This window comes from Geotrypetes seraphini, chromosome 10 (assembly GCF_902459505.1).
Source record: "Geotrypetes seraphini chromosome 10, aGeoSer1.1, whole genome shotgun sequence".
NCBI lineage: Eukaryota > Metazoa > Chordata > Amphibia > Gymnophiona > Dermophiidae > Geotrypetes > Geotrypetes seraphini.
The window spans coordinates 120,212,256-120,227,337 of NC_047093.1; the positions used below are offsets into that span (position 1 = coordinate 120,212,256).

Consider the following 15,082-nt stretch of genomic DNA (forward strand, 5'->3'; position numbering starts at 1 on the left):
AAATCGCCTCCGGTCTTGCAGCAGCACTGGAACACTCTGAAGGACTTCTATACCATTCAGGCCTATTAAGTTGGGGAAAAGAGAGGAGGTACTGAAATGAGATGTGGGAAGATGGTGGGTTGGCTGGCTCAGGAAAGGGAAGAAAGCTGCTAAATCAGATAAGGAAGAAAAAAAGGAACACAGGAAGATGCTGGACATGGAGGTTGTAGAGTGAAGGGAAAAAACAGACATGATTTGAGTAGCAAGACAGGTGGGAGATGCTGGACACAGGGTGGATGCAATAAGAAGAAAAGGAGGTTCTGGATATTAGAGTAGTAGGTAGATAGGGGGGAATGCTGACACAGAAGGAGGGAGAAGGAAAAGGGAGAGGAACAAGAGATGCCAAGTCCATGGGAGGGAAGGAAAGGAAAGGAGATATCAGATCATGGAGGGGGAGGGATAGATGCCAGAGCATGGGGGGGTGGGGAAGGAGACAGATGCCAGATCATGGGAAAGGAAGGAAGGAGGGAGGGAGGGAGAGAAAGGAAGGAGAGGAGATGCCAGATAATGGAGGGGGAGGGGGAGTTGGAAGGAGAGGAGAAATATGCCAGGGCATGGGGGAGAGACAGGAAACAAATGCCAGACCAGAGGGAGAAGAGGTACCAGAGCATGGAGAGGAAGAGATGCCAGGGCATGGGGGAGGGAAGGAGATTGAGATGCCAGACCATGGGGTGGAGTGGGAAGGAAGGAAAGGAGAAGAGAGAGATTCCAGAGCATAAGGAGACAGAAAAATGGAGAGAGGGTGAAGCTGAAATGAATCATGTACAAAGGAGACAGTTTATGGAAGGAGCATAGAAAGAGGGTAGTTACCATATGGAAGAGAGAGTGGGCAGGGACACTGGATGGAAAGGGCAGAAAGGGCAGAGAATGGAAGGGGTGAGACAGAAGGTGAACAGTAGATGGAAGGGGTAGAGAGAGGGGGACAGACACTGAATGGAAGTGTGGGGGAGAGGAGTGACAGACGCTGAATGGAAGTGTGGGGAATAGGGGGGACAGATGCTGAATGGAAGTGTGGAGGAGAGGACGGACAAACACTGAATGGAAGTGGGGGGAGAGGAGGGACAGACACTGAATGAAAGTGTGGGAGAGAAGGGGGCAGACTGAATGGAAGTGGAGGGAGAGGGGGAGCAGACGCTGGAAGGAAGTGGGGAGGAGAAAGAAAAAAAGGTACATGCTGGATTGAGGGAAGAGGATAGAGTTAGATACTGGAAGAGTTGAGGGAAAGAGGTGGCGAGCTTTAGGTAGACAGTAAAAAAGGAAATTGATGAAAGGGTAGTAAGAACGTAATCTAGATGGATGCAGAAAATAAATTGAAAAGGAAAATGAGGGAAGAAAGGGATCTCAGAAGAGGAGAGTGGAAGAGGAGAGAGATGCCAGACCAATGGGGGTGAAAGGAGAAATGGAAGGGGAAGGCATACAGTTTCTGGAAGGGGCATAGAAAGAGAGAAGATGCCATATAGGGGCAGAGAGATGACAGACAGTGGATGGAAGGAAGAGATTAACAAGAAGATGAGGAAAGCAGAAACCAGAGAAGACAAAGGTAGAACAAAAATTTTCTATTTATTTATTGCTTTAGGAGACATGTGTCACTGCTTCTGTGGTGTTGCATTCTTTGCAAAGTCCAGCTTCTTGCTGGTTCGATTTAACCTTTGTCTATGTATTTCTATTTTATCCCCCCTTTTATAAAACTGTGGAGCATTTTTTAGCGCCAGCCGTGGTGGTAGCAGCTCTGATGCTCAGAATTCCATGAACGTCAGAGCTGTTACCACCGTGGCTAAAATCTACACTTAAGTTTTGTAAAAGGGGAAGGGGTTAGTTTGTGATGACATTTCATACTAAGCGAAGGTGTTTTCTGTGTTCTGTGTTTTCGAAAGACATGGTTTTCTGTTAGGATTGACGGTGTAGGATTAATCTGTACTAATAAATACTTCTGTACTAATAAATTAATCTGTACTAATAAATACTTCAGCTCGGTCTTCACCTGCGAGGCGCCAGGGTCCGGCCCTCAATTGAAACCACAGTCAAACACAAAAGACCCGTTTCGGAATTTTAAATTCACACCCAGCGAGGTTTACTTTGAGCTAACAAAACTCAAGGTGGACAAAGCCATGGGACCGGACAATCTGCACCCCAGAGTGCTTAGGGAGTTAGGTGATGTCCTGGCAGAACCGTTAGCCGTACTATTCAATCTCTCACTGAGTACAGGGACAGTCCCCTTGGACTGGAAAACAGCTAACGTCGCTCCTCTACACAAAAAGGGTTGCAAGACAGAGGCTGACATCAATAGTATGCAAAATCATGGAAACACTGATCAAACGCCAGTTGGACACGGTCTTGAACGAAGGGAATCTACGGGACCCCAATCAACATGGATTCACCAAGGGTAGGTCCTGCCAATCAAACCTCATCAGCTTCTTTGACTGGGTAACAAAAAGACTGGATGAAGGAGATTCACTGGACATAGTGTACCTGGACTTCAGTAAAGCTTTTGACAGCGTCCCACACCGCAGACTGTTAAACAAGATGAAATCAATGGGGTTGGGAGAGACTCTGACGGCATGGGTCAGAGATTGGCTGAGTGGCAGACGTCAGAGGGTGATGGTTAACGGTACTTTCTCTGGGACATCGGAGGTGACCAGCGGGGTGCCTCAGGGCTCGGTCTTGGGTCCGCTCCTCTTCAACATATTCATAGGAGATCTGACTCAAGGGCTTCAAGGTAAAGTAACATTATTCGCCGACGACGCCAAACTATGTAATATGGTAAGTGAGGACAATTTACAAGATAGTATGGCGCAGGACCTGCGCACATTGGAATGCTGGTCCTCAACCTGGCAGCGGGGCTTCAATGCTGGAAAATGTAAGGTCATGCACCTAGGTAACAGAAACCCGTGCAGAACTTATACCTTGAACGGGGAGACCTTGACCAGGACTTCAGCGGAACGAGATTTGGGAGTAATCATTAGTGCAGACATGAAATCTGCCAATCAGGTGGAGAAGGCTTCCTCAAAGGCAAGGCAGATGCTGGGTTGCATCCGTAGAAGTTTTGTCAGCAGAAAGCCTGCTGTCATTATGCCATTGTACAGGGCCATGGTGAGACCTCATCTGGAATACTGCGTGCAATTCTGGAAGCCACACTACCGCAAAGACGTGCAAAGGGTCGAGTCGGTCCAAAGAATGGCCACCAGAATGGTCTCAGGGCTTAAAGGTCTCCCGTACGAAGCAAGACTAGACAATTTGCAGCTCTACACTCTAGAGGAGCGCAGGGAGAGGGGAGACATGATTGAGACGTTTAAATACGTCACCGGACGTATAGAAGTGGAAGATGACATCTTCCTTCTTAGAGGCCCCTCAACCACAAGAGGGCACCCGCTCAAACTCAGGGGCGGAAAATTTCACGGCGACACCAGGAAGTATTTCTTCACGGAGCGAGTGATTGATCGGTGGAACGGGCTTCCAGTGCAGGTGATCGAGGCAAGCAGCGTGCCAGATTTTAAGAATAAATGGGACGCCCATGTGGGATCCCTAAGAGGGTCAGGGCAAAACACTAGCTAATCTTAAGGGGAGGGTCTATAGTGGGCAGACTTGATGGGCCTTGGCCCTTTTCTGCCGTCATCTTTCTATGTTTCTATGTTTCTATGTTTCTAGTCTGGCTTGTTTAGTTTTACAATGTTGTATTGCAGTATGTAGGATGCTGCCTTTTCCTAGGTACACATGTGTGACATGTGGCTTGTTACTAAAAATCATGTTTTTCATACAGATGGGAGGGTGCCAAAAAATGATGGGCCCCGGGTGTTACATATGCTAGGTACGCCACTGCAGTCATGCAGAAATGTTTTCATAAGCTCAGGCTCATCTATTCTATTTCCTCTTTTATCGACCATTCTTCTACTAATATCTTGATTCACTCCCTAGTAATTTCAACCATTGATTATTAAAATGCCCTCTATCAAGGCATAACCCAGAAAGAAATCCATCGTTTACAATTATTACAAAATACTGCTGTTAAATTAATCTATCATACTAAAAGGGTTGATCATGTCACCCCTCTTCTCTGTAAAGCACACTGGCTGCCCTTTTCTCATCCTCTTTCCTTTAAAATACTTCTCCTCACCTTCAAAACAAAAAATTCTAATCAACTGGCATTTATAGATAAACTTTTGATCCCATACTCATCATCAAGGGTCCTCCGATCAAATAATCAAAATTTACTTTCTATACCGTCAATATGGGAATTGTTTCATGACACCACTCGCAAATCCATCTTCTCAGTTACCTCCCCCTCTTTGTGGAATGCCCATCCACTCGACATTCGATTAGAGAACTCCCTCGAAAAGTTTAAAACTAAACTTAAAACTTTCTTCTTTAAAGATGCTTACATTCTCTAGCATCAGCCTTCACTTTCTAACTTCCTGATTCATATATAGTTTTGAAATATCTAACACTTCCTCTGAAGTGACTCGGGGAACTACAGACCAGTGAGCTTAACCTCAGTTCCGGGGAAGATGGCTGAATCATTAATCAAAGACAGCATCAATGAGCATATAGAGAGAAATAATCTGATGAGAACCAGCCAGCATGGTTTCTGTAAAGGAAGATCTTGCCAAACAAACCTACTGTACTTCTTCAAGGGGATAAACAAACAATTGGACCATGGTGACCCCATAGACATCATATATCTGGACTTCTAAAAAGCCTTCAACAAAGTACCCCATGAGCGCCTGCTAAGAAAACTGTGAAACCATGGAGTGGAAGGAGACGTGAACAGATGGATCTGTAATTGGCTGGAGGACAGGAAGCAGAGAGTGGGAGTAAAGGGACACTTCATGTTACACCACTCACTGAATGAACGCTAACTGAAACTTGTTACTGCAGGCATGACTGATTAATAAAGATGGCCACGGCATATCTCCTGCATGTCTTATGAGAGGCTCCACCCACTTTGTACATGACCGCATACTCACAGCTGATAGAGTTCACAAACGTAGTGGTGCACTGCGCTAATCTGCTACTGTCAACCATTGTGCATCCTCATTCAGGCCTGCAGGGGCTATTGTATTTGCTTCAAAAATCCATCTTAATTAACTGAGTGCAAGTAATCTATCTATTCATTTTCATTCTAAAAACAGTGCATACAAAAATTGCATAACAAGTTACCTGAAAAAACACCACTTATCTATCAGTGAAATACATAAGAATAATTTTCAGCCCCCTCCCCCTGATTTCAATATATTCAAGATATCCATACAATAGTACTAACAACTCATAAATAAATCAGTCCCTATACATTATTCTTCTCCCTCACACCCACCCCCCTTCCCTGGATGTAAAATATATAACCAAAAGTAAAGGGAAAAACCAACCAATTAGAATCAATAAAATTGATCTATGAACCCCACGTCAGATTAAACCACTTACCCCTTTGTTCAGACATCATTTTCTCGTAACGATAATACAATCATATCGAATTCTACCAAAAAGTGAAATTTAAGCGGTCACAATTCTTCCAGGTTTTCATACTCATTTGTATGGCTACCCCAATCATTATACCCAATAACCTGTTTTTATGCCTATCTGCTGGAGATAGAATATATCAGCTTCCCACATAATACCGCTTCATATGACATCGGAACCACAGTCTCTAGAATTAGAGTAATATATCCCCATATAGATCTCCAAAAACTGAGTATCAAAGGACAATAGAACAATTGATGATCCAGTGTCCCTATATCGAGATGACAGAGCCAGCATCTATTTGACTTAGAACTATCTTTATTTCTACAAATGAACAGGGGTCCATTTGCTTCAGATTTGGGCGAAGTGCCAAAAATTTCTTCCTCATAGCAGCTGTTGCCTTTGCAAAATCAAGGAAGAAAAACAGTTTGGATTAGCATATTTTTCGCTCCATAAGACGCTCCATAGATTTAGAGGAGGAAAACAAGAAAAAAACATTCTAAACCAAATTCTCCCTGCTAAGCCCTGTACCCTGTGCCCCCTCTGGCAGTCTAGTGGTAGGCCAGGACAGGGCAGGTAGGGACAGGGCACAGGGCAGGCAGGCCTAGTGGTAGACAGGCCGGCCTAGTGACAGGCAGGCAGGGCCACCCATTCCGAGGCAAGCAGGTAGGCAAGGGGATAGTGTTTACAGTGCTACAAAGCATGAATTTTTTTCAACCCAAGGCTTAAAAACAAAAACACAGCCCTGCAACCCTTTTAAAAAAAAAGCACAATTGGTCCTCCACATTCATAGAGCAACACACTCTTTTCCCTGCTGCCCCCATGGCACTATCTCATGCTGCCCTGTGTCCCAAAACTGGAGCTTCACTCCTGAACGGAGGCTTCCCCTCACAAAGGCAGGGCCACTGGGCAGCGGGGTATTCTCTTCCTCCTTGTGTGCCGCTGAAAAGATGGCTGTCCCAGGAAGGACCTAATTTAAAATGCCTGCCGCTTGTCTTGCTCCACTCCTTTCTCCCTCCCATTGGCTCCTAAGCTTCCTCCCTGCGTGCTTTGACTCGTGAGGCCCCCCTTTTATGGCGAGCCTCACAAGTTGCTCCGGCCTGCTTCTAAGCCATTTTCAGCCCATTTATACAATCTGTATCATAAAACAACTCAAGTTTCAGATTCAAAAATCAAGACTTTGATGTTTATGCAAGAAAAAATATCTGCCATTTGGTGCCACTTTCAAATCATTTTTCTGTTTTAAAGATGAGTGCAAAGGTCTTTGCTCTTACAGTCCCAACTTCCTATAGATCTGTCATTGAAGATGGAAGAATGAATTGAAAAGATAATGTATATTTCTTTCCTTTGTGCCTTCCTTCTCCCCATTCACTGGCTAGTTACATTATTTACTGGATTTTTGTTACTGTATACTGCACTTCTAGAATGGAATCAGAGAAGTTTATATGGCTGTTATAAAATAATTTTCCTAAGCTTCTTTAGGGAGTTGGTCCATACTTTAAGGCTGTGTCCATTTGTAAGTGAGAGGAGATAGAGAGTGATTTACCTCCAGAAATGGCTTTAAAATTACACTTCTTCCTCGGTATTCACGGGGGATAGGGGCAGAGAATTGAATTGAGACAGTGAATTGAGAAAAACCGCAAATATCTTCTCATCTGGTTCTGACCCACTCCCGCCTCCTTCCCGCCTTCCCCAGAATCTTGGCCTTATGTGGTGGTCTAGCAGGCTTTCGGGGCAGGAGCGATCTTCCTACGATCCTGCCCCATGCAGATCGCCAATAGGAAATGACTGCCGTGAGTTCCCGGAGTCTATCGAGACTATGACGGGAACTCACGGCAGCCATTCCCTATTGACGATCTACACGGGGCAGGAGCGTAGGAAGATCGCTCCTTCTCCAAAAGCCCGCTAGACTACCAGGTAAGGCCGGGATGCTGGGAGGAAGGCTGGAGAGAGGCAGAAATGTGCTAAACAAAAAAATTGCGAATTTGTGAAATCGCAAGTGTCGAAACCGCGAATGGGGAGGGAGAAGTGTAGTTCTTATAGTTATAAACAAATCTTTTTGTATGCTTGAAATTACCTGTCTAACCTGATATTACTTAAAATGCAAACCTCATTTCTTTTTTTTTAAATTCTTTATTCATTTTAATAACTTACATCAAGTGCATCAAAAAATATCCACATTTTAACTTAATATATCACCTGAATTCTACAATTTTTCATATTAAATAAAATTTATCCCTTTCCCTCCCATCCCTTTAATATCTCATATCATATAATACAGTCCCCCTCCCCCCACCCAATTTTTTCATTTGTACAAATCAGGGAAAATGATATCTCTTCATTACAATAATTTGTTAATGGCCTCCACACATCTTGAAATTTATTAAAATTCCCTTTCTGAATAGCTAATGATCTTTCTATTTTATAAATATGACATACTGAATTCCACCAAAAACTGTAGTTCAATCTATTCCCATTTTTCCAATTACATTTCTTAGCTTCATCGTTATCTGAGGAACCTCCATTTTAAGAATGGTCTAGGGGAAGAGATGAACCTGGATGAAAATGGAGAACTCGCCATTGGATACGATATTTTTAATTTGAACTATCTTCCTAATACAACATTGGAATATAAAGCTGTTGGACGTTATAACCCCCATGCTCCCCCAGGGCAGGATTTCACCATTGATGAGAAGGCGATCGTCTGGGAGAGTTCTTTCACTCAGGTCAGATTTAAGCGATCAGAGGTGCTGATCCAAACAGGTATCATGAAACTTGTCATAAAATGGTCAATAGAATGGTGTATTTTGGCTTTCTGGGCAAAACGTTAGCTTCCAGATTCTGTATAAATCACTTAAATTGGAGTGCTTATCCCATGTGTGTACCTATAGGGCTAGATTCACTAAGCAAACAGATCATGTACCGATCAGTTTGTGAACCCTTTGCGACCTGATTTTCCTCTGATCCGATTCACTAACCTCTCCTCCATTCCGATTCTGATCCATGCATGCAAATGAAGGGAAACAGCATGCAAAGTAGGACGGACACAATTCACTAAACATTTTTCAGGCACACCAACTGACTGACCAATCCAAAAACAAGTGACTGGTGAGGACCAGTCACTTGTACTAAAACCCTGCTCTCAGCCCCAATCTCCTGCTCTCTGCCCTGATCTCCTGCTCTCAGCCCCAATCTCCTGCTCTTAGCCCCAACTCTCCTACCCTTCCCTGCAGTGCAAGCCCATTATTTTAACGTGCCTTTAAAACCATGGGCCGGCAATGCACTTATGCAGAATATATAAAAAATCTTCCTTTTTTATATATTCTGCAAAAACCCGCATGCCTTCCCCCCCCCCCATGACGATGCCCCCCAATGATACCCCCGTGTGCCTTTGTCCACTGCTGTCACAGCCTATGGCAGCAAGGGCAGGGCCTAAGGCCCTGATTGGCTCAGGTTCCTCAGTCTCCACCCTTGGGAGGGGCCTGTGGCACCTCAGCTAATCAGGGACTTCCTTAGTAAGTAATGCCTCTCTCGATGAGTCTGATGCACGGCCCTTGTTGGCTCATGCATGGGCTCATGGGCTCATGGGCCGTGCATGCATGGGCTCATGCATGCACCCCATGCATCAGGCACCTCAGGCTCCTCCCTTGGAAGGGGCCTGAGGCACCTCAGCCAATCAGGGCCCTCCTTAGTGATTACCTAAGTACCTAAGTACTCACTAAGGAAGTCCCTGATTGGCTGAGGCACTTTCAGGACCTTTCCAAGAGAGGAGCCCAAGGCGCTTGATGCAATCAGAGCTTAAGGCCCCACCCTATGCATCAGACTAGAGAATGACATGGGGAAAAAAATCTGTCCCCGTCACTGCATCGTCCCCGGCCCACCATCCTCTGCACCACCCCGTCACCGCCGTTCCCTTCACCGTCCCGTCACCGTCACCGCCATCCCTTTCACCGCCCCGTCACCGCCACTGCCATCCCATTCACCGCCCCATCACCGTCCCCGCAGCATCCATATAAGCCTTAGTACTGCAATATTTAGCTTATTCCTTTCTTATAAATCAAAGTTCTGGCTGCTGAACTAGAGAAAGAGATGTTCAGCTGGCAGGGCTTTGTTTATAACTTTTTATCAACACAACTAATATACTACTTAATCCTAAAGCAAAAAATAAATAAATAAATAGAATTTTTTTTTTCTACATTTGTTGTCTGGTTTCTGCTTTCCACAACTTCTCATTCAATTCCTTCCATCCATTGTGTGTCTTCTCTCTGCGTCTTCCATTTGCTGTTACTGTGCCTCTCCCTTCACCCTCTCCCACAATTGGTCTAGCACCCATCTTCTTCCCTCCGCTCCCCCATAGTCTGGCATCTGTCTTCTTCCCTTCCAGCGTCTTCTCCCCACTCTGCCTTCCACATTTCCCTTCAGGGTCTGTTCCTCTCTACCCTCTTTCAATGTCTGTTCTATTCCTTTCCACTGATTCAACTAGAGGTAAGTAAAGAGGATGTCCTCAGACAGATAGACAGACTAAAGAGCGACAAATCACCAGGCCCGGACGGCATCCACCCAAGGGTACTAAAAGAACTGAGAAACGAAATAGCAGAGACACTTCAACAAATATGTAACCTCTCCCTAAAAACTGGGGAGATCCCAGAAGACTGGAAAATAGCAAATGTCACGCCCATCTTCAAGAAGGGATCAAGGGGTGACCCGGGAAACTACAGGCCTGTGAGCTTGACCTCGGTTCCGGGAAAGATGATGGAAGCAATGGTAAAGGATGCAATCTGCGAACACATAGAAAACAATGGACAACTGAAGGCGAGCCAGCATGGCTTCAGCAAGGGAAGGTCGTGCCTCACGAACTTGCTGCACTTCTTTGAGGGAATAAACAGCCAGATGGATAAGGGGGAATCCATAGACATCATTTACCTTGACTTCCAAAAAGCCTTCGACAAGGTACCTCACGAACGGCTACATAAAAAGCTGTGGAATCACGGGGTGCAAGGGGATATCTACCGATGGATCAAACACTGGTTGGCAGGCAGGAAACAGAGGGTTGGAATAAAAGGCCAATACTCAGACTGGCAATGGGTCACGAGCGGAGTTCCGCAGGGGTCGGTGCTGGGACCTCTACTGTTCAATATATTTATAAACGATCTGGAGACGGGGACAAAATGTGAGGTTATCAAATTTGCTGATGACACCAAACTCTGCAGCAGGGTTAGAAACACGGAAGACTGTGAAGACCTGCAAAGGGACCTAACGAGACTGGAAGACTGGGCAAACAAGTGGCAAATGAGTTTTAACGTACAGAAATGCAAGGTCATGCATGTAGGGAAAAAGAACCCGATGTTCAGCTACAAAATGGGGGGAACACTACTAGGGGTGAGTAACCTTGAAAGGGACCTGGGGGTGATGGTAGACACATCACTGAAACCATCGGCGCAGTGTGCGACAGCCTCAAAGAAAGCAAACAGAATGCTGGGCATTATCAAAAAGGGTATCACAACCAGGACGAAAGAAGTCATCATGCCGCTATATCGCGCAATGGTGCGCCCGCACCTGGAGTACTGTGTGCAGTACTGGGCGCCGTACCACAAGAAGGACATGGCAGTACTCGAGGGAGTGCAGAGGAGGGCGACTAAACTGATAAAAGGTATGGAAAATTTTTCATACGCTGACAGGTTAAAAATGCTGGGTCTGTTCTCCCTGGAGAAGAGGAGACTTAGAGGGGACATGATAGAAACCTTCAAAATCCTAAAGGGCATAGAGAAAGTGAATAAGGACAGATTCTTCAAACTGAGGGGAGCCACAAACACTAGGGGTCACTCGGAGAAATTGAAGGGGGACAGGTTTAGAACAAATGCTAGGAAGTTCTTTTTTACCCAGAGGGTGGTGGACACATGGAACGCACTTCCAGAGGATGTGATAGGCCAGAACTCTGTACAAGGGTTCAAGGAGGGTTTGGATAGGTTCCTGGAGGATAAGGGGATAGAGGGGTACAGATAGAACTTGAGGTAGGTTGTAGAGGTGTTCAGAAACCACTTCACAGGTCGTGGACCTGATGGGCCGCCGCGGGTGCGGACCGCTGGGCGAGATGGACCTCTGGTCTGACCCAGTGGAGGCAACTTCTTATGTTCTTATGTTCACCCTTCCCTCCCTCCTTTACCATCTGTTCCTTTCTACCACCCTTCTTTCATATCTTCTATCAGTACCCCCACCATCACTAGCAGTCTCTCTTCTCCCTTACCATGAGCAAATAGAACTTCTGAAAATTGTATTGCTGAGGCATTATTTCTAGTACGCCTTTTTTTCCAGATGGATAATGACATCGATTTTATAATTCTTACTGTCTGCTCTGATTTCATTCACAATTTGGTTTGTGTTGTGGCTGAGGATTCCTTGAGGCATTTAACCTTTTCCTGTCTCTTGAACTGTGATTTCAAGTTGATTCCTTCAATAATGGAGTCTCACGGCAGTAGCAGTTTTCTCTTTTGGGCTCTTTAGACATTGTTTAAGGGATTTCTTGCACATTTGGTGCTGGTCTTCTTTGATGAGGTCACTTCAGAATCTATTTCCAAGGAAGAGAAACTTTTTCCCTTTCACTCCCTCCTTCATTGTGTGAGCCGGGAACACGCGGTCCCCGCAGCCCCCACCGGCCCACCCGCACGCCAGCTCGATCATTTAACCAGCTTCCTCTCTCCACCTCACCTTAGTTTGCCGGCTTTCTTTTTCGGCGACCGGCACACTTTCAAAGAGCTGCGCATGCGTGGCTGCTCAAAGTTCAATCTTCTGCTCTGCTGCAACTTCCTGTTTCCAGTTGGGTCAGAGCAGAAGATTGAATACTGAGCAGCCGCGCATGCACGGCTCTTTGAAAGCGTGCCGGTCACCGAAAAAGAAAGCCAGCAAACTAAGGTGAGGTAGAGAGAGGAAGCTGGTTAAACGATCGAGCTGGTGTGCAGGTGGGTGATGCGGGGACCGCGCGATCCTTGATGCCTCATTGCGGTGACAAGACCATTCACCGCTCCACGGGGCGGTGAATGGTCTTGTCCCCGTCCCCGCATAGGCTGATATTTTTCATTCCCCGTTTTGGCGGGTTACCCGCGGCTAAACACAGTAGCCGCGGGTCATTCTCTACATCAAACTCATCAAGAGAGGCATTAGAGCAGGAGGGATTGAGCATCCCTCTTTATCTGTTAAAGGTACGGGGAGGGGACTGGGAATGGGAAGGGGGCATCCGGTGGGTGGCAGGAGGGAGTCAGCCTCCCTCCTGCCATATGTTTTTTTTTGTGGGGGTGAAGTCAGGGGTGGGACCAATGGCAGGAGGGAGTGAGAACCCTCCTGCCGTAATTTTAAAGGGCGGCAGTGGCTGGGCACATTTTTGGGAGGATTCGTGGAAGGGGGGATGGGGCACTTCTCAAGAGAGGGGGGTTCATTTTTTTTAAAATAAACTAATATTTTGTGTGTGGAAAACACGCAAAATATCTGCCCGATGAAAAATTAAAAGCGGGCAGAAGCCCTGACAGCAGTGACAAGAGGCTGGTTCTCCTGTTACTACTGTCAGGGCTCTAGCGATCCGTGTAGTCGGTTGGTGGCATGCCTTCTGTGGCAAAAGCAGAGGCGGAAGGACAAATGGCTAAAGATGTAAATAAGGGAAACAAAAATTTTTTCTGATATATTAGTGAAAGGAGGTAATGAAAAATGGAATTTCTAAACTAAAAGATGCTAGGAACCGATATGCGGTGTGTGATGAGGAAAAAGCAAATGTGCTAAACAAATACTTCTGTTCTGTGTTCACAGAAGAAAATCCTGGAGAAGGACCGAGATTTTCTGGCAAAGTTACACGATAAAATGGAGTACCGTATGAAGGGATACTTTTCATGTGTCTTGCAGTTTTCTTCCAACTGTGTTTGAAGTTGTAAATCCAGGCATTGTTTACCTTCTCTTGCTGAAATATTACAAGGCTATTTTATGTTTGAAAAGATGTGTGTTCTTATGCTATGTTTAATCCAGACATTGTTTGCCTTCTCTTGCTGAAATCCTGCAAGGCTATTTTATTATGTAGTTTTCCTTAAATTATGTTTGAAGTTGTAAACCCAGACTGTTTGCCTTCTCTTGCTGATATATTACAAGGCCATTGTATGTTTGAGAGATGTGTTTTCTTATTCTGTTGTGAAGCGAATTCAATTGTTTTCTTAGCTGTATTTGTAAGAAAATTTAGATAAGAGGCTCTGACCAAAGCACTTCTAGACCTTGGTCTTAGGTAGTAAAGGGTTTGTTATTTCTTTTAAAGTTGCATGTGATCTGTGTCCATATATGGTTTGCATTTACGTCATATGCTGACGACCCTTACCCATGTAAAATGATATAAAAAGAGGTACAGAATATTCAATAAAGCGGACATGTTTAGGAGATAATAGGCGTCTGTTTTCTCTTAGATATTGTCCCCGGATGCATCTGCTTGTTAAATGACAGAGTGTGTACGGCCATAATCGGGCCTTATCCTTTTCACCGTATTTTCACACATATAACGCGCGCATTATACACGATTTTACAAACCGTGCATAACCATGCGCGTTATACGTGTGAGCGCGTTTTACAATTTTTTTTTACATTCTGATCCGGCATTCCCCCTGCGAACCGGCATCCTCCCCCCCGCTCGCGTCACCCCTCCTCCCCCGCTATCCTACATCCCCCCCAGCACCGCAAATACAACTCTTACCCGATTGGGCACCGGCACCAGCACCAATGCACAGCATGTGCCAGTGCCAGTGCCCGAAGATCCTCCCTCCTTGGTTTGGGCTGGGCTGGGCTGGGCCGGGCGGTGCGAGAGAGATCCTCCTTCTTCTTCTGCTGGGCTGGACTAGGCTTTGAGCATTTGCGGCAGAGGAAGAAGGAGGATCTCTCTCGCACCGCCCAGCCTAGCCCAGCCCAGCCCAAACCAACGAGGGAGGATCTTCGGGCACTGGCACATGCTGTGCATTAGTGCTGGTGCTGGTGCCGGTGCCCAATCGGGTAAGAGTTGTATTAGCGATGCTGGGGGTGGATGTAGGATCGCGGGGGAGTGGGGGTGACGAGCGGGGGGGGGGAGGATGCCGGTTCGCAGGGGGAATGCCGGATCAGATTATCTCAGATCAGAGGGGGAGGGGGGGTGATGCGAGTGGGGGGGAGGATGCCGGTTCGGAGTAGGCAGGAGAAGGTTTTAGCATGCGCGGTATACGCGTGTGCATGCTATATTAACATTTTATTACATAAATTTGTGTTCCCCGCGCGGTATACCCGTGTGCACGTTTTACACGGGTGCGCGGTATATGAGTGAAAATACGGTAGATTCTGCACCGTTCACGGAGTATAGTGTTTATGAGCAACTTGAAAAACTGAAGGTGGACAAAGCAATGGGACCAGACGGGATCCATCTCAGGATACTAAGGGAGCTCAGAGAGGTTCTGGCGAGTCCTGTTAAAGACTTGTTCAACAAATCTGTGGATACAGGAGTGGTTCCTGGAGATTGGAGGACAGCAGATGTTGTCCCTATTCACAAAAGTGGTCAAGGGATGAAGCAGGAAACTACAGGCCGGTGAGCCTCACTTCGGTTGTT

At 46.0% G+C, this 15,082-nt stretch overlaps 1 protein-coding gene across 1 annotated transcript in view; it reads left to right on the forward strand.

The window, feature by feature from the left end:
- LOC117368567 (vomeronasal type-2 receptor 26-like) overlaps positions 1 to 15,082 on the forward strand; it is a 79,579-nt gene that overhangs the window by 44,137 nt on the left and 20,360 nt on the right. The window contains exons 5-6 of the mRNA XM_033962298.1: positions 7,989 to 8,216; positions 12,093 to 12,103. Coding sequence (XP_033818189.1) covers positions 7,989 to 8,216; positions 12,093 to 12,103 — 239 coding nt within the window. The remainder of the gene's footprint in view (positions 1 to 7,988; positions 8,217 to 12,092; positions 12,104 to 15,082) is intronic.